Source organism: Paralichthys olivaceus, chromosome 16 (genome assembly GCF_024713975.1).
Source record: "Paralichthys olivaceus isolate ysfri-2021 chromosome 16, ASM2471397v2, whole genome shotgun sequence".
NCBI lineage: Eukaryota > Metazoa > Chordata > Actinopteri > Pleuronectiformes > Paralichthyidae > Paralichthys > Paralichthys olivaceus.
In genome coordinates this window covers 11,206,691-11,231,697 of record NC_091108.1, presented here as the reverse complement: position 1 = coordinate 11,231,697, position 25,007 = coordinate 11,206,691, and the positions used below count along the sequence as shown (strand labels likewise).

The following is a 25,007-nucleotide window of genomic DNA, read 5'->3' as shown; positions in this document are numbered from 1 at the left end:
ACATGTTGTATAATCTGTTGTCTCCCTCTGCCAATTCAGGGTGGTTTGGAGGGGGCGTGGTTTGGAATGTGTAGTCGGGGGCGCGGTTAGGATTCAGCAGTCGGGGGCGTGGTTTATATATACTCGCTGCCACAACTAGCACTACCCTGCTGGTCAACCGAGGGAGCAGAAAAATAAGAGAAGACCTTGACGTCATGACGTCAGACGCACAATGACGAAGAGATACTGGGGGTCTTTGATTCATAGAAGAAACGGGGATAAAAGGAACAACTTGTGCTTGAATGAGATGGTGCAGAAAGTAGACTCATCTGTAAGGCAACGGTGGCACCTTGACGTTGGCTGCCAACCGCAGAATATGACAAATTAAAGCAGAAACTAAGTGAGTTTCGTGGAAAACTTGCTGCTACTTCAATTACTACTCAAATGCTATTGTAAGAGTGCAGTGTGAAGAACAGAGATAATGATGAGATCCAGTTCTTCTAGTGAGTCAACTCCAAGTATAAATATAATACACCTTGTTCATGGCAGCCATTTTGACATGAAATAGAAGGTAAACAGGTGTTACTGATCACATGAATTAAGGCTCTGTTTAAATAGTACGGTGGCTGAGAGCTCAACGCACTGCAAATCAAGAAAACACATGCAAATAGAAAAAACATGTGCAAGTTAAAAATCCATCATCAATTTGAAGACACATGCGCTGCAAAGTCACAACAAATGCAAATACAGAAACACGCTGCAAATTGCGAAAGCGACAATTGAAATGTTTCAGGGGACCCAAAACAATGATGAACCTGTGGAGTTATTGAATTCTGCTACTGGTCAGTGAAGGAACTTCACAAATCATTGAACTACAGCCAGGTTCATCACTTTTTTGGGTCCCCTGGCATGTGATGTGACTCTGCAGTGTATGTGTTTGTCAAATTGATGAAATTATTTTCTTAATTTGAAATGATTTTTCTATTTGAATGTGTTTTCTCAATTTCCAGTGCGTTGAGCTCTGGGCCACCGCAAATAGGGCACAACCTTAATGAATGTGATAAGTACAAACTATTTCATGTCAAAATGGCTGCCGTGAAAAGGGGTGTATTAATCAGTTTCAAATAGGATCCTCAAATCCTCATTATTCTGCAAAGCTGGATCATTTAGTAGCTGCTGTATCCAGGTCAATGCTTTTGTTTTGCCATTAGATGCTGCTGCTGCTACACCAGAGCATGAGACACCACATGTTCTGAATGAATGTGTAAGTATGAGAAAATAAACTTGTTTTTGATCAGGAGCCAAATTATCAGTGACCTGTTTATATAATTTATTTTTGTTTCTCTCTGAGTTTGGTAAGCAAATACAAAAAAGCCATCCACAGTCTGTGAGAAATCCACCCACCTATTGTATCAGCACTGCAGGTGTGCTGAGGTACAATCGTGAGTCTGATGACAACAGGACCAAAGTTTCAAAGGTTCTTTCAAAAGTACTAAGATCACATTTCCATCAACTGTAAATTCACAGCAACGTAGATTTCTGTTACTGATTAGCCTGATTAAAAATGTTTTTCTAGCTCCCACCTCTAGCAAAATATGCAGTGAAATGTGAGCACTGTGGAGAAAAGGCCAGCCCTTCCCTCGATCTAACTTGGCTGCAGAAGCCTATGGTGAGGCAGACAGTAAAAACTAAAATCCTCAAATTTACCTGATGCACCACTGACCCCCTGTGCACCCTTCTTTTGTGTCCATAGACAGCCCAACGCTTTTGTTGTGCTCAGCATGAGCAGCTGTGTAAGATGCTGGTGAAGGAGAGAGATTTGAGTGTGGGGAGATGTGGCCTGTCAACCATAAAGGAGGAGGATGAGTTTCTCGATGACATGCTAATTGGACTTAGGTATGATTTATTTATGGTTTTTTTTGGACAAATAATAGACCCACAAATATAGTCACAACTAATCCTGAATGTATTTGGACTTTGTCATAGAGCACAGTCAGACGTTAGTATCAACAGGGGGTACTCAATCCAAGTGGCGACAGAATCGTGTAAGTAACTGCTCAGTAAGTAAGATACACATTGGCAACTTTGAATCAGTTCATCACATAGACTGTATATAAAGATGGACGACATAACTGCTCCCCAAAAGTGAAGACAAAGTGTCTTGATCACCATCTGGTGGCTGGCTGCTGTATAGCTCATAAATCCTGCCTCCTCAGTGCTAATTAATTGCTGGTACATGGACCAAACTAAAAAGTACATATCAAATGTATTTGACAGAATGCTTTCTTTCATCTTAGGTAGTTCTCATCACACTGATGTATGTTCAAATGTTAATTCTCCTGATAAGTTTGGTTTTAATTTGTTATTTGATGCGATACAAATATGTGGTGAAACGTCACGATTGACTCGTGATTGGTTGAGTGTGTGTCTCAATGCAGACACTCCTGCGGCTCAACCCCTTGATCACTAGTGCCCCAAACTATGGCTTCAAATGCTCAAGAAATGGTGGCATTCATATTTTTGTTTCATTTCTGGATAGTGGGAAGAAGTGGCAATGCATTGTTAATCTTTATAAACAGTTTTTGGTTCAGCCATGTGGTCTTGATAGTGTGCATACGATTTTGCGAGTCTGTTCCTGTTATTGGTGAGAACCTCAACATGTGAGACCATTACACTTTGTTTTGTGCTGTAATTTAGTCGCCCCAAGGTCAAACATCTTCCGCTTCCGGCTCTCTTCCGCTCCAGGAAAAGGAAATTGGACAGTGTGTTCTAGTACAGAGCCTGAGAGGTGCTTGACAACAGAACAGGAGGAGACTCAGGCTTTGGTCCCTTGTGACCACAAGCCTCTTAAGTTTGGAATGTGTCATCATCAGGTAACCACAAACTCTACTTCATCTTTTTGTCAGAGCTGCTTCCTGTTATGTGCATTTTTGTTTGACCCTTTTTAAATCTTATTGTATTTATTTGCAGGATGGGTCAGAATTTCTTCTCAAATATTATTCCAGTGGCAAAAAATTTCTTACCCTGTTCCGTGACGGCTCCTCTCAGATCTTGTATCCTTTCAGATTTAATGTTTGGAGATTTTATATCATGTGATGAGATTTTTCAGTTAAAAAATTATATCAAGGTAATAAAAACAAAGATGGAAATTTGAACCAGGGAAAAATCACGTGTTAGATGATATATGAGATGTGCACTCTACAGTGGGTGTTCCCATCCTTATCACCATGGTAATAGTTATCCCTCAGGCCAATTGGCTCTTCTTGTGGTCACTGAAGAAAATGGAAGGGTCTGCATCGTGTACGATGACAGCAACGCCCCCAATCAAGTGATGAGAGCCGTGTTCCAGTCTGATGGCAGGGCTGCATGTTACCACAGCAATGGAAATATATGGTATTAAGGATATTACATATACACATTTTTAGTTTGATCCATATTCATGTGTGGCATTAACCATGTGTGTTCTGTGTGTATTTGTGTTCATGTTGCAGGCTGTCCTTAAACACATCGGGGGGTGAGTGTTTAGACAAGACAGGTGCCAGAGTTCGTCGATGGAGCTGGGACGGTCCCCTGCACCCTGTCTTCTTATCCCTTAACAAAGCTGTTGGGGTCCGAGTCCTTGGGAGGGAACAAGTGTTTGTTTCCTTCCTGGTTCAAGGCCAACAAGCAAAGTTTCGCGTGGGCACCTGCTCTGCTCAGGTAAAGTAAAGCATTCTTTAAATTTTTTTTGTCATCACATATTCACCTTGCACTTTCCAGAACCTCCAGCTCTGCAACACAAGCTGTGCACAACACTTCTTTGTCTCTTTTTCAATAACGTTTCTGCAGGATGTAGAATGTACCATCCTGACCGTTTGTCTTGAACCTCTCCTGATGTTTTCTCCTTAGCTTTACTGTGTTTAAATGCCAGTTAGGAATGCATGATTCCGCTTGAGTGCTGCATTACATCAAACGAGTGTTGACCTTTATGTAACACTCGCATTGACTCATTTTGTAGCTTTTTATACAATAACATCTGGTAAATCTACATTTTAGGGTGAATCTGACACAGATGGGTCTGCTTCTGGACTGTCCGTGACGAGGTGTGAGCTCATAGCATTGGCAGCCAGGGAAAGGACCCAGCTGGCCATTCAGAAGTTTCAGCAATGCCTGATGACGCATATTTAGCCCCAACTGCCCGAGATCACATCACAAGCACAAAGGCTTCTTGAAGTTGGCGTTCATGTGATGAGTGACAGTGAAAAAGCCTTCCAGCGATCCAGAAGTGTCTTCAGGGATGTCTGTAACCCCTTTACCTACCTAGATGACACAACAAAGCAGCAGATTTTCTATTTTTCTTCTCAGGTTTCCTTTTATTAAACCACTAAATCTTCAAGAGATAACTGGTGAGTAGTCATAATATTATATATCCACTTCAATGCACTGCCTCTTCTAAAAGTACGATTTCCTCAGGGTATCATTTTTAACATCTTATTCTACCACTTCAATCAGTAAACCCAAACACCACATCACAACTTTACAGTTTAATAGTTTCAATGTTTTATTCTTCTTCATAGCTTCTTCCAAGTTATGTAAATACAAAAATTATTCAGAAATCATACCAAGACATAATTCCCTAATGTTATTTTCAAAACAGAGGCAATTTTTAAGTGTTGCATTTTGTACATGGCAAAGCTACTTATAGAATAAATTTAAAATTCTCCATATGGCTCAGTGGTACAAATAACACAACTGTTTTATTCACATAGATCAATTATATGTAACAAGTTTAAGACTATAAGAATCAGTGATACATTTCTCTTCGTAGTTCCACTGGTGTCGCCTGGATGAAATCTGCGATCGTGTGAATGGTTCAAAAAAAATGACAGAATGGCCGGCACTGTTGCCATGGATCCCACTCTGGAGTCAGGGGCGGGATGTCTCGGAGGGACATCATGAAGAGTGATGGGAGCATCCAGTCTGTGCTAGCAGTCTTCCTGCCTTCAGCGCAGACCTTCATAAACATCACTTCACAGCCCAGTGAGAAGCCCACCTCAGACCTAGAGAGGCAGAGAGAGAAACACGCTCTCATACACACAGCACTGACATGAAGTATGTCTCACTGGTGAGGAAAAACATTACGAGACTGACAAAACAATGCTTAGTTTAAAAAAAGAGTCATGAACACTACTCACATGGAGGGGATTTTAGCTCCAGCCAGGACTTGAAGAGCAGGGTTAGGAGTGGAGGTGGGGTTTTGTGTCCATGTGAACGTTCATCTTCATCTCGTTGTCCAGAATTTGCACAAGCTGCTGCATGGAGGGCAAGTGACCCGACTCCAGCTTTGACCACACTGGCACATCTACACAAAGACAATACTCACTCAATAATCACTGCAACTCACTGTTATGACACACCATGATTACATAAAGTAGCACTACATGTTGTTCTGGGGTAATAACAGTGGGGGAAAAAAAGCACTGGGTTCAGTCAATAAACAATGCTGTGAATCACACTCACCATTTAGTGTGATTTCAAAAGCTCCTGTAGACATTAACTGGTTTTCAATCATATTGCTGAAGAAGAACACCATCATGCAGGCATATATCTGAAAGAAGCATGAGAGAAATCTCAGTTAGAAAGTTCCACATGAAAATATATTTTCCAATTCTTCTGCTCTCACAATGGAATGGAGTAATGTACTGAGAATATACCTTTAAATCCCTTCAACACTGAGGACAAAGACCCCTGGCATGAACACGCTACAGTATTGACAGGTCAACATGACACTGCTTTAAGAAACTTCATCAAGCTACAACTACAAATGCGTGAACAGTCAGAGATAAACTCCATCCTACTTGTGGGATCTATGTTACAAATCTGGTAGTTAAAGTCAATTACTCCACAAAGAAAAAATGGGCAAACTTATCATTTTTTATGCAAGGTTCAGCTAGCACAGAAAACTGCAGCCCATTAACATGAAAGGTTTCCTGGTACCAGATATATATTTTGACTCTTGTTGCCTTATCTTTTATTCTAGGTTTCTTATTCTCTTCAGTTTGCAGGATGGTCAGGAATGAACCGATTTGTGTATATGTGACGTAGGCACACCTCGCACAGAGGTGTCCTTATTGATTGAGATTAGGACACAATGAGACTATGGAGAAGCAAATGACATGCCCCAGACAAATTAATATGACTGGACTACATTCCTCAAATCATTTGGTTAATTAATAGTTGTCAGGACATAGTTTAATGAAATATAATCAGAATCATTCTGACAAAATATCTACGGCAGCTCTAAATATGAACAGAGCTGCCATTAGAATGATGCCAAAACAAATCTTTATGCTCCGTATGAAATTTGGGTTTTCTGTAAACACAACTTAACGTCAGTCTAAGCTTTATGTTGAAACACAAAAAAATTACTCTGTGCAAGATGTAAACAGTCACTGGCCATTCTCCCTCTGAGCATTTAGCATGTGCGCAACCCTGAGGACACATTTAACAACACAACCTGAAGACCCGAAGGAACAGCTAATGAAATCCCACAGGTTGAGTTGCACTTGATAGTGTGTATGAACACGACTGCATCAGAAACACAGGCTACTTGCCTTCATTTCTACAGTCAAGTCATGTTCTTGTGTTCCTGATGTCTGTGCTGATTAACTCCATGTTCAGCAGCATCATACTGACTCCATACATATTAACACTACAGTGCTCTTCCATAGGTTCAGGGCTGTACCTCTATTTCCAGGAAACCTTACCTTATTCCCCTGGCCCCACTCCCAGACGCCTGGAGCTTGCATACCAAAGAGGGCAAATGGGTCCCTGCCGATGATAATCAGCCCAATCACCAGTAGTTTGAACACAGACAGGAAGGAAGAAATGTGGCTGAGGGGGAAAAAAAGAAAGAAAGAAACTTAATACAATTTTTTCATTTTTTCAAATGACACCAAAATATCAACACTGGTCACCACATAACTTTTAATACTTTATTCTTGACATTTCATTAGCAATTTTTTAAAGAAGAGAAACTGGCTTTTAATACAATGTCCTACACTGCACTGCTGTTGTTATTGCAACAATAAGCTACATTGTGCGTCATCCAAGTTTGTTATTATGCTGTTGTATAGTTTCTGCTTCATTTGATGGACATGAATATAAAAATGGTAAACAACATTAGTCAGTAAATCATTAGGTACTTTTCTTGCAGATACACACACACACATTTGACAGTAATTTTCACAACTGTATATTACTCCTAGAAATGTCTATCCAGTACAGCAAAGGGTTGCTATGATACAGTGATTAAATGTATCAACACTGACTTGCCAGTTTATTAGGTACAAATACTAATGCAGTACAGCCTTGCAATTAATCCTTAAATTCAGTTTTTCCTGTTCAGGAGGATTTTGATTTATTTGAATGATCATTTTGAAGGGTGTACTTTGTGGTGCTGTTGTTGAACTGTACTTGATTATGTTGAGGTGTTGATAATATTTTGTAAATTGATACATTTTGTTAATGCATTTAAAGGGGATGAACAAATCACAAGGGACAAGAACTCAACTTTAACACCATTAACTACAACACCTGGGACTGGTGCACAAACCTACAATATCGAAATGTCATTATCAAATAGGTCCACACTTTTGAAGCAATTCATCCAGTTTGTTCTGGGAAAGTGATCCACTGTATCACTGACAGTGTATTCGTTATACTACTACCTAAAACTACAGTCATCTAATACAACAGTACTGCAAAAGAGCCTATGTTCGATAAAGTTTTGTTTTGAGAATTTTTGCCTGAAGTTAAAATTTGTAACCAATGTTTTTTTTTTTTTTTACATTAGTTTTAACAAGGTTTACCTAATAAATTGGCAACTGAGAATATGTCAAGCAGTCATTCTGACACTTTCCCCAAATATACCAAGATCAAAATCTACAGTATACAAGCAATAACAACCAACATGAATTGCACAAGGCAACCACAACTATAAAACCACCACAGACAGATAAGGCCTGTTGCATGAGATTTCCATATCCTCAGTCAAATCACGTCTAATCCCGGGCAGCTCTCAGCCTGCTTTCATAAAGCTGGACATAATCCACTTGTAACAAGGCAGACAATCTCCCGCTCTCTTACCGATAGACGGGAATAGGAAGGTAGTTCTCCCCGTCGATGCGGATGTCTGGGTACCGCTGGTACAAGGCCTGCGTGTACTCCTCAAACACCCGCTTGTACCCTCAGGAAATGCTGTGGGAAGACGAGCACACAGTTAGAAAGACATGCACAGGGACAAAGGCAGGAGCGACAAAAATATACAATATAAAGCCAAATTGTGAGCTTGACCTTGACATCTGAATTCCAATCTAAACATATCCAAACAGCTTTTGTGTGAAAATGTCCTCTTAGTAATGTAGCAATTAGTAAAAAAATGTTAACTTTTCCAAATTAAACACTTTGTATTGCAGTACTACAGGCATTGTTGGTGGCACGTTAGCATAGAAGACAAGCAGAAATTAACAATGCAAATGTCTGTTCGGGCTTGTCTGGTTTACTTCTTTAAACACACTGCAGTCACGCAACGTTGCTAATAGCATAGCTCCCCAGTGATATTGTGTAATGTATGACTATTTCACTTGTTTATCTTAGTATTAGCTTCAATAGATTTGATTCAAGCTACCAAAACACAGATTGACAGAAACCTTAAAGTAAACATATAGTAGTATATCAGATTCAGGTGAAAGGGATCTATTGGCTATATGGACTTATGCTTTAAATACTACTAACTGTACTCAGAGATGAGATGTAGCTATCATGGCTATTGTTAGCCCAGCTACTGTAGCCAGTCTGACTAATAGATAACAGAAATCCAGAGCCAGGCTGCCTACTTGGTTTTTGCACGTTGAATTCACTAGCTGGACGAATTCATACACCAAGAAGACGCGTGAACTCTCAGTCACATGACACTGACCGGGAATCCGTATAGCATAATGACTATTATTTACCGTAAATGTTTAGCGAGTAACGAGTTGTTTTCATCGTACATAAGCAGCCATCAGCATCTCCAGTGTCTCAATTAGTTCATTAAGAGAAGTCGTTTCTCATTTGAAACTTTACACTAAGGCTGAGCCGCTCGTGGCAAACCATCGGCCCCTTTCCGATCTCGGTGTCACTCTAACAGGCATAATCTATAAAACTAGAATGTTAGTTAAATAAATCATTCCAGACACAGAGCACTGTACTGGGATTTGAAATAACCTCCATATTTATACAATACTCGTACACGTTGATCATCAGACGACAGGGTTTATCGATTCAAATAAATCTTCACGAGAAAGTCTAAGAAGAAGAACTTCTATGAAATACCCCCCTCCTGTCCTGTGTTTCAATACCAGTTGAGTCATTCCGCTAATAAATAACTGGGAAAGGCTCCTTCTCCTCCAGCCAACAGGCGCTAACAGGAGCTAACACCCTGCCGGTAATCTGCTACGGATCTGTACGGCCTGCGGTGCTGTTAGCCGGAGAGCGGAGCTAGCTGGCGACGATGACTCGCCATCTTTCTGCTCAGTTCGCCTCACCAGATCTGGAACTTGAGCAGGGGCCCCGTGGCGAACTGCATCTTCATCTTCTTCACGCCGCTGCTGTCACCAGACGTGGCGCAGCACAGCGAGAAAACCCCCAGAGCGAGGAGCGAGAAACACGGCCACTTCATCTCCACCTGTTCCGGGGTTTGTTTCCCTGCTCGGCTCAGAACGAGAGAGAGAGAGGGGGGGGGCGGTGTAATCTTGTCATGTCTCTGATTGGTCTCTCTCCTTCCTCTGGCTCTGAGACACAACCGGTACCAACACTTAGCGCCCCCTGCTGCCTTGGCTGTTCAACTGACCCCCCCCCTCTCGTTCTGAGCCGAGCAGGGAAACAAACCCCGGAACAGGTGGAGATGAAGTGGCCGTGTTTCTCGCTCCTCGCTCTGGGGGTTTTCTCGCTGTGCTGCGCCACGTCTGGTGACAGCAGCGGCGTGAAGAAGATGAAGATGCAGTTCGCCACGGGGCCCCTGCTCAAGTTCCAGATCTGGTGAGGCGAACTGAGCAGAAAGATGGCGAGTCATCGTCGCCAGCTAGCTCCGCTCTCCGGCTAACAGCACCGCAGGCCGTACAGATCCGTAGCAGATTACCGGCAGGGTGTTAGCTCCTGTTAGCTCCTGTTGGCTGGAGGAGAAGGAGCCTTTCCCAGTTATTTATTAGCGGAATGACTCAACTAGTGTTGAAACACGGGACAGGAGGGGGGTATTTCATAGAAGTTCTTCTTCTTAGACTTTCTCGTGAAGATTTATTTGAATTAGCTTCTCACCGCTGCTGTCAAACATGCTAGGTATCGATCAACCCTGTGGTCTGATGATCAACGTGTACGAGTATTATATAAATATGGAGGTTATTTCAAACCCCAGTACAGTGCTCTGTGTGTCTGGAATGATTTATTTAACTAACTGTCATTCAACAAGTAACTTTCTAGTTTAGTAGATAATGCCTGTTAGAGTGACAGCTCCGTGTAAACACCACAGGAAGTCAGTATATTTACGATGAGGTATATGTTAGTCTGTGGTAGTTGAAATCAAATCAGTTGAAGTCAATACTAAGACAAACAAGTAAAATAGTTATACAAGAAAAAAGTCATATGCTTGTCTCTAATGCCAACATTAGATGGAATCCGACTGAGCGGAAAATTCCTCACAAGAGGTTTACATGAGTCCTCTCTGGGGCAGAGTGCAACAGGCTGTTGTGTTTGGGAAGTGCAAGAGCTTGGCGAAGGTCAAAGCCTTCATTCCCTCGACATCGCAGATATGAGACTGCGTAAGCCGGCAATACTGTCTCCATGACTAGAACATACATTTGATTGTTTAGGAACAAGCACACCCATAGATTAAATGATCTGTTGGGGTTTAAGGTGTGACTGCAGAAAAGCAGACTTCAGAATATGAGAGAGCATCATGCACTTGTATGGATGAATTCTGATTTTCTTCTTGGCCAAGCTTCAATAAATATTTCAGCATAAGATGTCAAAGGGTTCCTGAACACTTTCTTCATTGATGTGTTGACCATGGATCAGCAGATTTTCCCAAAACAATGTCTACAGCAGGGGTGAGGAACCTTTTTTCTAGCAAGGGCCATTTTAATTTTTATTACATCCCTCGAGGGCCATACTAAATTATTATTATACAATGGCTGGCATTGCTTCTCTTTGGAAAGGTGTCTGATATCAGAAGTCACAGATGATGTTGTTACTTGCAGCTTGTTTTCCCAACTTTGGGTCAGTGACCCCTTGCATGTCTTTCTAACTGTGTGCTCGTCTTCCCACAGCATTTCCTGAGGGTACAAGCGGGTGTTTGAGGAGTACATGCAGGCCTTGTACCAGCGGTACCCAGACATCCGCATCGAAGGGGAGAACTACCTTCCTATTCCCGTCTATCGGTAAGAGAGTGGAAGATAGTCTGCCTTGTTACAAGTGGATTATATCCAGCTTTATGAAAGCATGTTTTATAATGCAGGATGCGTTGTGTAATTCATATGGGTTGTTATTGATCTTGTAGTGTGTTATTTAACCTATCTCCAAAATGTATTCAGATTTGGATCAGACCAAAGTTTCATATTCCATTCTCTTTTAAAAGTCGGAACTTAGAAAATTGCTAATGAAATGTCAAGAATAAAGTATTAAAAGTTATGTGGTGACCAGTGTTGATATTTTGGCGTCATTTGAAAAAATGAAAAAATTGTATTAAGTTTCTTTCTTTCTTTTTTTCCCCTCAGCCACATTTCTTCCTTCCTGTCTGTGTTCAAACTACTGGTGATTGGGCTGATTATCATCGGCAGGGACCCATTTGCCCTCTTTGGTATGCAAGCTCCAGGCGTCTGGGAGTGGGGCCAGGGGAATAAGGTAAGGTTTCCTGGAAATAGAGGTACAGCCCTGAACCTATGGAAGAGCACTGTAATGTTAATATGTATGGAGTCAGTATGATGCTGCTGAACATGGAGTTAATCAGCACAGACATCAGGAACACAGGAACATGACTTGACTGTAGAAATGAAGGAAAGTAGCCTGTGTTTCTGATGCAGTCGTGTTCATACACACTATCAAGTGCAACTCAACCTGTGGGATTTCATTAGCTGTTCCTTCGGGGTCTTCAGGTTGTGTTGTTAAATGTGTCCTCAGGGTTGCGCACATGCTAAATGCTCAGAGGGAGAATGGCCAGTGACTGTTTACATCTTGCACAGAGTAATTTTTTTGTGTTTCAACATAAAGCTTAGACTGACGTTAAGTTGTGTTTACAGAAAACCCAAATTTCATACGGAGCATAAAGATTTGTTTTGGCATCATTCTAATGGCAGCTCTGTTCATATTTAGAGCTGCCGTAGATATTTTGTCATAATGATTCTGATTATATTTCATTAAACTATGTCCTGACAACTATTAATTAACCAAATGATTTGAGGAATGTAGTCCAGTCATATTAATTTGTCTGGGGCATGTCATTTGTTTCTCCGTAGTCTCATTGTGTCCTAATCTCAATCAATAAGGACACCTCTGTGCGAGGTGTGCCTACTTCACATATACACAAATCGGTTCATTCCTGACCATCCTGCAAACTGAAGAGAATAAGAAACCTAGAATAAAAGATAAGGCAACAAGAGTCAAAATATATATCTGATACCAGGAAACCTTTCATGTTAATGGGCTGCAGTTTTCTGTGCTAGCTGAACCTTGCATAAAAAATGATAAGTTTGCCCATTTTTTCTTTGTGGAGTAATTGACTTTAACTACCAGATTTGTAACATAGATCCCACAAGTAGGATGGAGTTTATCTCTGACTGTTCACGCATTTGTAGTTGTAGCTTATCCCTTCAAAGTTTCTTAAAGCAGTGTCATGTTGACCTGTCAATACTGTAGCGTGTTCATGCCAGGGGTCTTTGTCCTCAGTGTTGAAGGGATTTAAAGGTATATTCTCAGTACATTACTCCATTCCATTGTGAGAGCAGAAGAATTGGAAAATATATTTTCATGTGGAACTTCTAACTGAGATTTCTCTCATGCTTCTTTCAGATATATGCCTGCATGATGGTGTTCTTCTTCAGCAATATGATTGAAAACCAGTTAATGTCTACAGGAGCTTTTGAAATCACACTAAATGGTGAGTGTGATTCACAGCATTGTTTATTGACTGAACCCAGTGCTTTTTTTCCCCCACTGTTATTACCCCAGAACAACATGTAGTGCTAATTTATGTAATCATGGTGTGTCATAACAGTGAGTTGCAGTGATTATTGAGTGAGTATTGTCTTTGTGTAGATGTGCCAGTGTGGTCAAAGCTGGAGTCGGGTCACTTGCCCTCCATGCAGCAGCTTGTGCAAATTCTGGACAACGAGATGAAGATGAACGTTCACATGGACACAAAACCCCACCTCCACTCCTAACCCTGCTCTTCAAGTCCTGGCTGGAGCTAAAATCCCCTCCATGTGAGTAGTGTTCATGACACTTTTTTTAAACTAAGCAGTGTTTTGTCAGTCTCGTAATGTTTTTCCTCACCAGTGAGACATACTTCATGTCAGTGCTGTGTGTATGAGAGCGTGTTTCTCTCTCTGCCTCTCTAGGTCTGAGGTGGGCTTCTCACTGGGCTGTGAAGTGATGTTTATGAAGGTCTGCGCTGAAGGCAGGAAGACTGCTAGCACAGACTGGATGCTCCCATCACTCTTCATGATGTCCCTCCAAGACATCCCGCCCCTGACGCCAGAGTGGGATCCATGGCAACGGTTCCGGCCATTCTGTCATTTTTTTTTAACCATTCACACGATCGCAGATTTCATCCAGGCGACACCAGTGGAACCACGAAGAGAAATGTATCACTGATTCTTATAGTCTTAAACTTGTTGCATATAATTGATCTATGTGAATAAAACAGTTGTGTTATTTGTACCACTGAGCCATATGGAGAATTTTAAATTTATTCTATAAGTAGCTTTGCCATGTACAAAATGCAACACTTAAAAATTGCCTCTGTTTTGAAAATAACATTAGGGAATTATGTCTTGGTATGATTTCTGAATAATTTTTGTATTTACATAACTTGGAAGAAGCTATGAAGAAGAATAAAACATTGAAACTATTAAACTGTAAAGTTGTGATGTGGTGTTTGGGTTTACTGATTGAAGTGGTAGAATAAGATGTTGAAAATGATACCCTGAGGAAATCGTACTTTTAGAAGAGGCAGTGCATTGAAGTGGATATATAATATTATGACTACTCACCAGTTATCTCTTGAAGATTTAGTGGTTTAATAAAAGGAAACCTGAGAAGAAGAATAGAAAATCTGCTGGCTCAGAGATAAAAGCAGACATATCTGTTCATTCAAGTCAAGTGACATCTTCTGTCCATGTGCTCAACCTAATGTTATTGGATGACCTGAGGCACTGCACTGATTTGATTAGATGAGACTAAACAGACAATGAGTACAATGGCAGAACAAAACAGTGAGGTTACAGTGCTACAGGAAATCCAACATGTTGAATCCTTGGTAAACACTAGTTGCATCTAAGAAATTATTGACCAAAGTGCCATCATATGTAATCTTATAGTAGTGAAAAAATATTTTATCATTTGTAATCTTATTAGTATTGGGGACCAAGCAAAAAGGCAAAACACAGTGGAATTAAATTGAAAAAAAAATCCAAATATTTTAAGCAATTTGCAAAACTAGAAAAACAAAATCAGGGCCTGAACTTAAAGAGGCCAGCTAAGCAATAAGTGAACCAAAGCTTCAACCTATCTTACAGACTCAGGTGTATGTACTCGGTCCGTTCAAATTAAAAGATGTGAGAACAAAGGACTGTGTGTAATGTTTTTACTGGAGAGAAATATAAAATGGGACAGAATTAACATTGAGTGAGCTGATGGGGCAACCACCACAATTAGTGAAACTATTTTCTATCATGAAATGTTATATTGCTGTGTAATTCTATATTGGTGGAAAATATTTCATCATATGCATTCTTATATTATTGATTTGTATATGATATATAAAATATTTTAGATGTTATCTTATATTAGTGAAATTTAGTTTTAATTATAAAAATCCAATTTCATATCGTTTATCCATCTCAGTGAATGTGTATTATTATTCACACAAAACTAAACTAAATAATAATTTATAAAGTGTATTATTTTTAAATGAAGGTTGGTTGTAATTTAAGAGGTAATTCCCTGACTAATCCAGGCGGTGACGGTATAGTGACAACTTGGGTTTCCGGTACGAGACCATAGAAGAAGAAGGGAAACTACGACAGCATGACGTCGACCAATCATATTCTTATAAACCCGGATATAACACGAGTTTAAATCTTGGGCGGCGTTTGCGTTGAGTTTGTCAGGTGAGCTTGAAACTATAATGTCGCAACTGACAAACACAGCAAAGACAGGAGAGCGTTTGAATGTTCGTTTTTAAAGTTACTGACGAGAAGGAGACTTGAACTGCGACACATTCGCAGGAGCGAGTGAAGAAGACGTCGACGTTCATTTCCCCGTTTCAGCAGCGAAGATGGAGACGAGTCTGTCCCGGCTTCTTGTTGGACTGTCTGTACAAATCAGCCGAAGTGACGGTGAGCGGATGTTTCTTCTCTTGGGTTATTTCTGATGACTTCATGGGGACTCACCGTGTTTTTGTGAATCAGGTCGAGTGCATCTGGCGACGGTGAAATCCGTTGACGCCGCCAAGTCCACGGTGATGGTCGAGTGGTATGAGAGGAATATCTGCCGAGGGAAGGAGGTCAGTGAGTCCATATAAACACAATCATGCCTTAGAAGTTCCCTCGTGCTGATTGTTTAATTAACCTGACATCTAATCTGCGAATGACACCTTGATTCATGTTTCCATTTGCTTCAGGTCGAAGTGAACGATCTGTGTGAACTCAACCCAGAGCTCGTGGACCACGTCAACACTGTCACCAACAAAGCTGCTGATCCTCCAGCTCTGGCTACAGAGAAGGTGCTTTGCTTTTCCAGCAGCTTGTTGTCAGTGTAGACCGGTTCACCCAGGTTATTATAAAACATTTACTGGGCCCTGAGCTACACCCTTGTTTTTGTCTCTTGCAACAGGAAATTAAGCAATTTTCTTAGTAATGTCAATTACAATAATAATAATTAACATGGTAAATGGTCTGGATTTATATAGCAGCTTTTCTAGTCTTGATGACTACCCAAAGCACTTCACAGTACAGATTTACATTCACACACACATTCACACAGTTCATCTATGTGCAGCACTTTTCTCTATGAGAACGGGCAAGTCGGGGTTCAGTATCTTGCCCAAGAATGGGAAAGACTGGGTTATAATCACTGACTAATTTCCATTGCAACAGCAGGGCATTTCTACAACTACACAGGAATCTAATAAATGTATGTTTTATTCCACAAGATAAGTCCACTATATTAAATAGAAAGTCAACCACAAGATGTTTAATACAAAAGTAGATCATTCTTAGCCTCTCTACACTGACAATTATTGACAAGTGACTTGTGATAATATGAGGTGAGTCAGAGTTTATATATTTTACTTTGCTGAAAACATATGCACAAATTTGAAATGTATTCATTTCAAAAATAGTGAACAACATTTAAAAAAAAAAAAAAAAAGCAATAGAATTACGAGGTGGCTGCCTCTGACTCACCACAGTTTAAATTTGGTTGAAATGAAGTCACAATATCAACACTGCTCAGCACAATGATCCATACTTTTCTTCAATGAGTCAAATCTTTCTTCATAGCTGTGCATTCATTCATAATTCAGTGCGTCTCTCACACTGACACGCACTCACACACATTCAGCACAAGCTTTGTGCTATGAAATAGTGGGTATGCATGAAAAATGTAGTTGTTCTCATCATTTTGGTTCAAAAACACGAGTGCAACATTAGTCTTGAAAGGTCCAGTGTGTAAGAGTCAGGTGAAAAGGAACTATTGGCAGAAATTTAGTGTAGAATAATCCTTATGATGTTTTCACTAGTTCGTTTCATCTAAATTGTATGAATTGTGGTTTTCTTTACCCCAGAAAAGGCCCTTTATATTTAAACACTTTATATTTACATGGAGGGGACCCTCTCTACGGAGGCTGCCATGTTTTTTACATTAGTCCAGACTGGACAAATTAAACACCTTTTGAGTTTTTATGACAACTGAAGCTACCACAGGTTCTTTTTCATGTTTGGAAGGAGAGGGTGAGGTGAGGGCTGTTCAGCATTCTACACACTGTGCCTTTAAAGCTGTGAAGTGATTTGCTTTGAATTATGGGAATATGCAGAGCGAGGCTGGACGAGGCAACTTCATCTGTTTGTGTCTATTCCACAGAAGTACGAGGGCCGACTGCGCTCGTCCAGGATTCCGGCCCCTTCCTCCTGTATGTAAATGATTTGAAATGGTTTTGTCTGTTAAGACTTACCACATTCACTGTTCTGTCACTTAACTGCCTGTTTCCTTCCAAAAGCCTCTGCCCCAGCTGTCACCAAGGTTGAAGAGTCAGGTCGGCAAGGCATGCATGTTCCTCTCTCTGAAGCAAATCAGTTGTACTTTCTTTTCTTTCCTTTAATAAAGGGATTTGGGGAGTAAGTGCAAAAACCCACAATTCTGGGGGAGCTAATCTCTGCTCAGACTAGGGCTGGGCAATAACACAATATCACTGGTAATTGCTGTATAATTTTCATCATTAGCAATGTAATAAAAGTTCAAATATACATCTGTGTAATGCAGTGAAAACACAGTGAGGAGCCATGACACAGAATAATTGATCTACCTCAGATTTGTAAAATGTCGCATTCATCGTGATAATTATCAATCTTGACTAATATGAACATTTGTATCTTGGCCTTTATGCCCAGCCCTAGCTCGGACTTCAGGTTACAAAAAAATTATCTTTTATTTAGGTTTAGTGGCACGGGGATACATATCGACAAATTCTGGGCACATCACATTCTGTCAATCTGAGTTGGTTTATTGTTTTTTTTTTCTGGTTGGGAAGAAAGATCACACAAGCAGGGTTAAAAAGAGCACTCTGTATCACTGCTGTTAACAGGAGTACGGCTCATTTAAGACACAATGGGCTGTGATGATACATTACTCTCCTTTTTAAATGCTTAACACTGGTTGATTGTAACTGTTGATTATTAAACTTCAGTAAGTAATATTTTCATGTGCACTTAATTTTCATGTGCGCTGATTCATTTAATTATCTACACTAACTTGGCTCCACTTTTCGCTTGTTGTTTTTATCACTCCAAGCTGACTCCTCCTACAGTGATGGTACAGTTGAACTTTCCATTGTGCCCTCTCATAATCTCAGTGCTAGCAAAAGCTTAATGATACTTGATTTCAGACGATGACACTAAGTGTATGGCAGCTGGTTGACTTTTATTTCTCGCTTACTTTCAGTTGCCAGTCGGGCTCAAGTCAGGCAGACGTGCATGTTCCAGGCCCCGGCTGCAGCTCCAGCACCAGTCCCACCTACTCAGACTTCTCAGGGAATCCCGGAGCCGGTCCAACCCGATCTCCCCACATCATCTGTCCTTACAAATTCTGGTTGGTAGTAATACTCTGAAATGAAAATTGAAAAAGAAATTCACAAGTTAAATCTCTTTCTAGATCAAATATTTCCATGAAACTTGGAGGAGGGATGCAGTGTGGGTCAGGGAAACCCATTAAATGTTGGTCCACATCTAGATATTTGTTTCAGTTTTTTTTTTTTCTACATTTTCACCGTTTACCTAGGGAAGAATTCATGGATCTTCATAAAAATCAGGCATATTAAGGAGACTGATATCAATGACTTTGGTCATGGGGATTTGTTGCAGCTTGGTTGAATTTAAGGGAACTGTTGGGCCTCAGTGTTGAATTGTGCTCTACCATTCCAGTTGTTGTCAGTCACATTGCATGAGACTAGATTTTCAGTTTTTGTCCACCATGTGCAACTTCTTTGTGTGCTTCATTTATCAAGTAATTTTGAAATATTTATCCTCTTTATAATATCAAGTGCATTCTTCTGCCTCATTTAGTGACTTCTAATCAGCAACGTAAGAAGAAGGAGACTACATCAGCACAAGCGACTCCTTTGGCCCGTGAGAGTGTAAAAGAAAATGATGAACTCGAAAGAATGCCTCCTCCACTGGTAGTCAAAGGTCAGTGACAAATTATACACCAACATGATATCATGTGCATCCCCTGGATTACACAGAACTACAGACATATCTTACTCTACACATTCAGTTCACGAGTGAAACTTACTTTCTCTTATTGTTGAAAAAATAATTTGCTTGTTTTGTGTTAACATGTTGAGTATTATAATGGTGGTAATGAAATGTGACTCATTTTCATACACTCCAGGCAGGAGAAAGTCTGTGGCTCCCCAGGAGTTAAACAAAGGCAACAAAAGACTGTCTTGTGTTATAAAACCCCCTGAAATGCAGACCAAGAGGGGAAAGGTGGGATTTTTAAAAATATATTCTGGTGTAAAAAAACAAAAAAAAACAAACAGTAACTTGATTAGATATTTTAGTTACTATGAGTTAATTCTCCTTATATTTAACATTTCTTTTGTTTCTTGTTTGTTTCAGTTTGGTGAGGCTAATCGACCAAATCAAAAGTTCTTTGAGATGATCCAAATCTTCAGAGAGACCCTGGAAATAACCCCCATATCAACCAATGACACGGTAAGTTTGGAGTGATCAGTAGTCAGCGCTAAGTCTGAACGCAACCAAATTTGTCCTAAATGCTTCTTGGCATCCCATCCGTCGGACTACATCATGATTCAATTATATTTTTACTCTTCTTAGTCCCCATACGCTGATTTTTTTTGGTGGGGGGCACCACCCCAGTATCAACACACATGAAGAGATAATGATTTGATGACACTGCTTGTCTCTCTCTCTCTCTCTCTCTCTCTCTCTCTCTCTCTCTCTCTCTCTCTCTCTCTCTCTCTCTCAACCCTCTTCATTAAGCACATCTTGTGTTTTTGCAGATTGAAGCTCACAGGATTTGTGTGTGCGTTCGCAAGCGGCCCCTGAACAAACAAGGTAAACTGGGAGTGACGCACATTAGTGTCTCTGCACAGAAAGTGACTCATTCAGTCGTCCCTATACTACACTCATCTAACAAATCAGAGCATCTTACCCTAAAATGTGAATCATGCAATCTTTTTTCTTAATGCTGTCTTTGACCTTTTTGTGTCTTCAGAGATCAATAAGAAGGAGATCGATGTGGTGTCTGTACCTGGGAAAGGTACGCTGCTGGTCCACGAGCCAAAACAGAAAGTGGACCTCACCAAGTACTTGGACAATCAAATCTTTCACTTTGACTACTCTTTTGACGAGACCTCCACCAACGACCTGGTCTACAAGTAATTACCTCATTTGCCTTTAATTTGAGTATGAGTGCAGGTTTATGTGAATGAGATGTAATTTATGTCATTTGCCAGTTTCCTATGAAGAATTTCCCCCTGGGCAACATGATTTTAAAGCCTCTGGAGCTATTTGTCTGGCATTTGCCCACTGATTTTTCAAGAGACACACTGATCAACCACTGAAATGGATCAATAAGCTTGGGACAGAATCATTCCTTCATAAATGTTTAGTGAGTGTGAGCACATGTACCTGTTGACCAGTTTCTGACATTTTGATTTACTTTTTTTTGTCTTGAGGCTCACTGCCAAACCTCTGGTGAAGTCCATTTTCGAAGGTTGCATGGCAACATGTTTTGCCTATGGCCAGACAGGAAGTGGGAAAACTCATGTAAGTTTTGTCGGGTTGAGTTGTCTGGAATCAGTGTTTTAGATAAAAACATTTTGATGTGTTTTTAACAAAAAATAGCTGGATGCCAATAATTTGAGCATATTGTTACGTTTCCCCAAAATGCACACCTCTAAATTATGTACATAACTATGCACATAGTTTAATTTATTCTTTCTGATTTGGTAATTTTTTTCTCTAGACAATGGGAGGTGATTTCACAGGGAGGCAGCAGAACAGTGCCAAAGGGATCTACGCCTTGGCAGGTACAATCCTCAGATTTCCACAGAACTAGAAGTAAACTTGTTGATTAGTGACTTTGATGATGATTATTCTGTCCATTGAACAGTCAGTGGTAAGAAAAAAAGATTTTTCTTATTGGTTTTTACATTGGAGTCACGTAAAAAGTTTCAACTATGAGCAATTGTCTGTTTTATCCACATTATTTGTAAATGTCTCCATAATTCAGATTATATGTCCCATTGTTAATCCATTCTTCAAGCTACATAACATTCAGAATTTTCTTAAAACAATAACTTGCTTGACTCTCCTTTTAGCCCAGGATGTTTTCGCCTATCTCAACCACAGGAGGTACGCTAACCTGGATCTCTCTGCCTACGTCAGCTTCTTTGAGATTTACAATGGCAAAGTATGAAAAACCTCTTCTGCCTCCATGAGCACATGTAAACAGAAAAATCAACTTATTTAATCGAGATATACTTTTTTGACTTAGGTGTATGACCTCCTGAACAAGAAGTCAAAGCTCAGAGTTCTGGAAGATGACCGGCAGCAGGTTCAGGTTGTGGGCCTTGAGGAGGTCTACGTGACCTCGGCAGAAGAAGTCATCAGGATTATACAGACAGGCAGTGCCTGCAGGTACTAATGTGATAAGGACGTGTATGTTGCATATTTCTTTAAACTGTAGAAAACATTCTGACTGAAAGAGGAATAGTTTTAGATATAGCTGTCCAAAACGAAAAACCTGAAATACAAATAATGTAATAAATGCTTAAAACTGATGACCTGGTAGTTAATTAGTTACCACAGCAAAATAAATGGAACAGTAGTGTTGCTACCCCCCTATTCATCTTATTCTGCTGTCTTTCCAGAACATCAGGCCAGACATCAGCCAATGCCAACTCATCCCGCTCTCACGCCATCCTCCAGATTGTGCTGCGACGCAACGACCGCGCTACCACTCTGCACGGCAAATTTTCACTGGTTGATTTAGCCGGCAACGAGCGTGGTACAGATGTCAGCAGCAACGACCGCAGCACTTTGGTGGAGACCGCAGAGATCAACCGCAGCCTGCTGGCTCTCAAGGTAGACTGGCATGTGCTCATCCGATCATAAGTAACTGGCTACAAAGTGAGAAAAGTTTTTTTTTTTTTTTTTTTTTTTTTTTCTTCCCCCATTGCTCCTTGTCCATGGATGCATATTAATTAACTGTTGTTCAGACAAATTGCTAAAGTAAAGCATAAAATGCTCCAAATCCATGGAAGTCCAACTGACCAAATATTAAATCATGCATTCACAGCACCTAAATGTATGCCCTTGTGTCCACGTATGTGTCCTGTAGGAATGCATCCGTTCACTGGGGAAGAACAGCGATCACATTCCTTTCCGTATGAGTACTTTAACCAAGGTCCTCAGGGATTCCTTCATCGGAGAGAAGTCCAGGACCTGCATGGTACGTAAAACACCAAAATTTGGAAACTAACAGTTTGGCATCTGGGGCATTGTGGTCTTATTACACTACAGTAGATGATGCAGATGCACAAACTTTAATTCAACTATGTATTAATGTATGTGTCTTGTTTTATTGCATAGATTGCTATGGTGTCTCCAGGCATGGCTTCATGTGAATACACAATGAACACGCTACGCTACGCTGACAGGTACATATTTAATGCAATGAATCTAAGGACTTTTAAGTTTATTCCAAATTTTTTGTTCACGAACTCAGACACATCAGAAACATCTGAACTTAGACTGGGTAAAAACAACATTTGTTATCTGGTAACTGTTGCAGCGTGCACCATGAATGATAGAGACCCAGAGAGGAGCAGCAACAGTTAAAAACTGTAAAAATTACTTTTTTACTGTCTAAACATGTATATAAAGACCCAAATGAACACTGTAAGCAGACTACTTGAGCACTATAACTGAATTTAAACAGCAGTTTAATTTTTTATCCATATAAATGGTTGATCACTATATCTGGTATGAAAAGAATATTATGCCTGTGAAGCTCAATACTTTTTCCCCTCTTCTGCAGAGTGAAAGAACTCAATGGAAATTCCAAAGCCCGTGAAGCAGCTAAAGCACAAGAGCCTGTAAATAGTTCCTCAGATGAGGTCAGCAAACACAAGATGAGGACAACATCATAATTCATATGATTTGTGTTTACAACTTTGCGAAACATTTGCTGTTCTCTTATGTGTATCATAGGAATCTGTTGATGACACTGGTGTCTACGATGCCATATCCCAGGTGGCAGATCTGGAGGAGAAAGTTTACGTGGAGCTCCAGGTAGTTGTCTTAAATCTGCTCATCTTTACAGGATACATGTTATAGTCTGTGTCACTCCTTACATTTCAATCACTTTCTTTTCTCAGAGGGCAAATGAACTTGTGAAGTCGATGGAGCAAACCTCGTACAATATCGAGGCAGGACTTCCCGACCTAGTTGGTCATTCGCAGAAATTATTGGGTTTGTTTTTTTATTTTTGGTTTGATTTTGGAGCTGAGTGTTATTAACTGAACTAAATATACTGTACTGGTGAATATTACACATCCAGTGTCAGCATTAGGAGCAGACTCCTCATTGTGTCTAAAACATCCACATCAGGTGATATTAATTAGACATTTTTGAAAGACACATATGAAACTTTATGCTTTCCAAATTAAATATCAGAGATTCCCTGGACCAAACTACTACTTATATGAAGAATGAAAATCTGGGCGGATGTTCGTGCTTTACATTTACTTATTCAGTCTCATCTGTCATTCACAGAAACAGTCCTAGCTTTGCAGTCGGCTGTGGATCGGGAGAGAATGGCGAGGCTGAATCACTGAGGCGGACCTGGAAAAACTCATGACAGTTTGTTTTTTAGTATTTCTATGTTGATGCAGGTCTTTTCGGTTTTATTGTATTAAGCACTGTATTAAATAAAATGTGTTCAAACACTCATTCATTAAATACATCTTTTCAAAAGCCACTTTGGAAACCACTGCCATGTACTGTATTGTTGGACGCTACAGTTTTTGTAGTGGATGTTTTATTGTGGACCGATTCCACGAACAGATACTAGTACCGATAACCCACTGAGAAAATGTGGTATGGGTATAATTAAGTAATTTATGTGTTACTTTCTGTCAATTCTACTGTTCAGAGTATTTTTAATACAGAATACCTTTTCTGAGTTTATTTCTAGATTACTTACATTAGAATTACTGTGATATATTTGGATAATTATGCTACCTTCATTTATTATTATTATTACTGAAGTCGGTACATCAGACAGAACCGTAAGTTGCTGACTCTTAATAGTAAATTCAAGACTGACTGGTAAACAAATGGAACCAATAAAACGTTGCATTGAGTCATTGATTATTACATTGATCTTTAATTATGATTTTTATATATATATATATATATATATATATATATGGTGGTAAACTTTTGCTCCCAAATATCATAAATCTCAAAATGATTGTTTAGAACAGTTTTTCAGAATAGACTGGAAATCATTTGTGAACAGTGCAAGGAGAGAATACAAAATGTAATGATAGTGTGCATATCCTTACTATGACATTACAGTAGTTTGGATTTTAAAAGAAAAAACATCTGTGAGAAAGGTTAGTAAGGTAATACGTTATGATCACTCAATGTTCCATCACCCAAAGCCTTACCTCAAACATTCCATCAGTAACAAAGTTGAATCTAAAAAACGTTGTGCCCTCCTGTGGCTCACATCTGCCACTGGTCTCCTGCACCTGACTGACCGGATGAGACTGAGCCAGAAGAAAACAAATAAAGATCATTAATTAAGTATGACTTGTACAACAGTCAATTAAAGATGTTCCAAACTGAATGTAAGGACCAGTAGCTACCATTGAGGACACTGAGGTCCAGACTTAGGTATTAATCATAGACTATATATGTGTTAATAAAAAAATAATAAAAAGTAGGACGTGCTCCTCTGACTGATTATCACCGTCGTTGCTT

The 25,007-nt window shown here is 40.0% G+C and overlaps 4 protein-coding genes across 7 annotated transcripts; 3 read left to right on the top strand and 1 right to left on the bottom strand.

Moving 5' to 3' along the window:
- The first annotated feature begins 318 nt into the window (after positions 1–318).
- LOC109640799 (uncharacterized) lies at positions 319–5,018 on the top strand. 2 transcript variants are annotated; one of them, XM_069511880.1, is made up of 12 exons: positions 319–482; positions 1,191–1,243; positions 1,331–1,456; positions 1,556–1,648; positions 1,733–1,875; positions 1,966–2,024; positions 2,677–2,852; positions 2,950–3,032; positions 3,217–3,372; positions 3,471–3,678; positions 4,015–4,364; positions 4,787–5,018. In XM_069511880.1, the coding sequence occupies exons 1-11, from the start codon at positions 461–463 to the stop codon at positions 4,144–4,146; spliced, it is 1,251 nt and encodes a 416-aa protein (XP_069367981.1). In that variant the 5' UTR covers positions 319–460; the 3' UTR covers positions 4,147–4,364; positions 4,787–5,018. The 2 variants fall into 2 exon arrangements, with proteins under 2 accessions (XP_069367981.1, XP_069367980.1); XM_069511879.1 differs by having other exon boundaries at positions 1,331–1,468.
- Positions 4,495–9,747, bottom strand: selenot1a (selenoprotein T, 1a). The gene is made up of 6 exons (XM_069511883.1): positions 9,546–9,747; positions 8,107–8,217; positions 6,726–6,852; positions 5,479–5,566; positions 5,154–5,320; positions 4,495–5,018 (listed from the first exon to the last, which is right to left on the bottom strand). Exons 1-5 carry the CDS (start codon positions 9,677–9,679, stop codon positions 5,196–5,198), a joined length of 585 nt encoding a protein of 194 aa, XP_069367984.1. The 5' UTR covers positions 9,680–9,747; the 3' UTR covers positions 4,495–5,018; positions 5,154–5,195.
- Positions 9,748–9,777: 30 nt separating this feature from the next.
- LOC138405186 (thioredoxin reductase-like selenoprotein T1a) lies at positions 9,778–14,131 on the top strand. The gene is made up of 6 exons (XM_069511881.1): positions 9,778–10,038; positions 11,322–11,432; positions 11,769–11,895; positions 13,060–13,147; positions 13,306–13,472; positions 13,608–14,131. The coding sequence occupies exons 1-5, from the start codon at positions 9,905–9,907 to the stop codon at positions 13,428–13,430; spliced, it is 585 nt and encodes a 194-aa protein (XP_069367982.1). The 5' UTR covers positions 9,778–9,904; the 3' UTR covers positions 13,431–13,472; positions 13,608–14,131.
- A 1,193-nt stretch (positions 14,132–15,324) lies between these two features.
- Positions 15,325–23,969, top strand: kif2c (kinesin family member 2C). 3 transcript variants are annotated; one of them, XM_020104869.2, is made up of 22 exons: positions 15,325–15,608; positions 15,681–15,775; positions 15,893–15,994; positions 17,353–17,401; positions 17,489–17,524; positions 18,430–18,576; positions 19,050–19,172; positions 19,378–19,475; positions 19,608–19,703; positions 20,012–20,066; positions 20,227–20,389; positions 20,690–20,780; positions 20,980–21,043; positions 21,335–21,426; positions 21,511–21,653; positions 21,887–22,100; positions 22,357–22,467; positions 22,608–22,675; positions 23,056–23,134; positions 23,229–23,309; positions 23,396–23,489; positions 23,793–23,969. In XM_020104869.2, exons 1-22 carry the CDS (start codon positions 15,548–15,550, stop codon positions 23,852–23,854), a joined length of 2,124 nt encoding a protein of 707 aa, XP_019960428.2. In that variant the 5' UTR covers positions 15,325–15,547; the 3' UTR covers positions 23,855–23,969. The 3 variants fall into 3 exon arrangements, with proteins under 3 accessions (XP_019960428.2, XP_019960417.2, XP_019960438.2); XM_020104858.2 differs by having other exon boundaries at positions 17,489–17,533; XM_020104879.2 differs by lacking the exon at positions 17,489–17,524.
- Positions 23,970–25,007: the final 1,038 nt, after the last annotated feature.

What these genes read in the sequence shown, in the direction of transcription:
- LOC109640799 (XM_069511879.1), top strand. Translation starts at nt 461, where the DNA reads ATGATGAGATCCAGTTCTTCTA. An exon ending in TTTCAAAGGTTCTTTCAAAA is followed by an intron (nt 1,469 to 1,555) that starts GTACTAAGATCA and finishes ATGTTTTTCTAG; the next exon opens with CTCCCACCTCTAGCAAAATA. An exon ending in CTTGGCTGCAGAAGCCTATG is followed by an intron (nt 1,649 to 1,732) that starts GTGAGGCAGACA and finishes TTGTGTCCATAG; the next exon opens with ACAGCCCAACGCTTTTGTTG.
- kif2c (XM_020104858.2), top strand. Translation starts at nt 15,548, where the DNA reads ATGGAGACGAGTCTGTCCCGGCTTCTTGTTGGACTGTCTGTACAAATC. An exon ending in CCATATCAACCAATGACACG is followed by an intron (nt 19,704 to 20,011) that starts GTAAGTTTGGAG and finishes GTGTTTTTGCAG; the next exon opens with ATTGAAGCTCACAGGATTTG. An exon ending in CAGACAGGCAGTGCCTGCAG is followed by an intron (nt 21,654 to 21,886) that starts GTACTAATGTGA and finishes CTGTCTTTCCAG; the next exon opens with AACATCAGGCCAGACATCAG.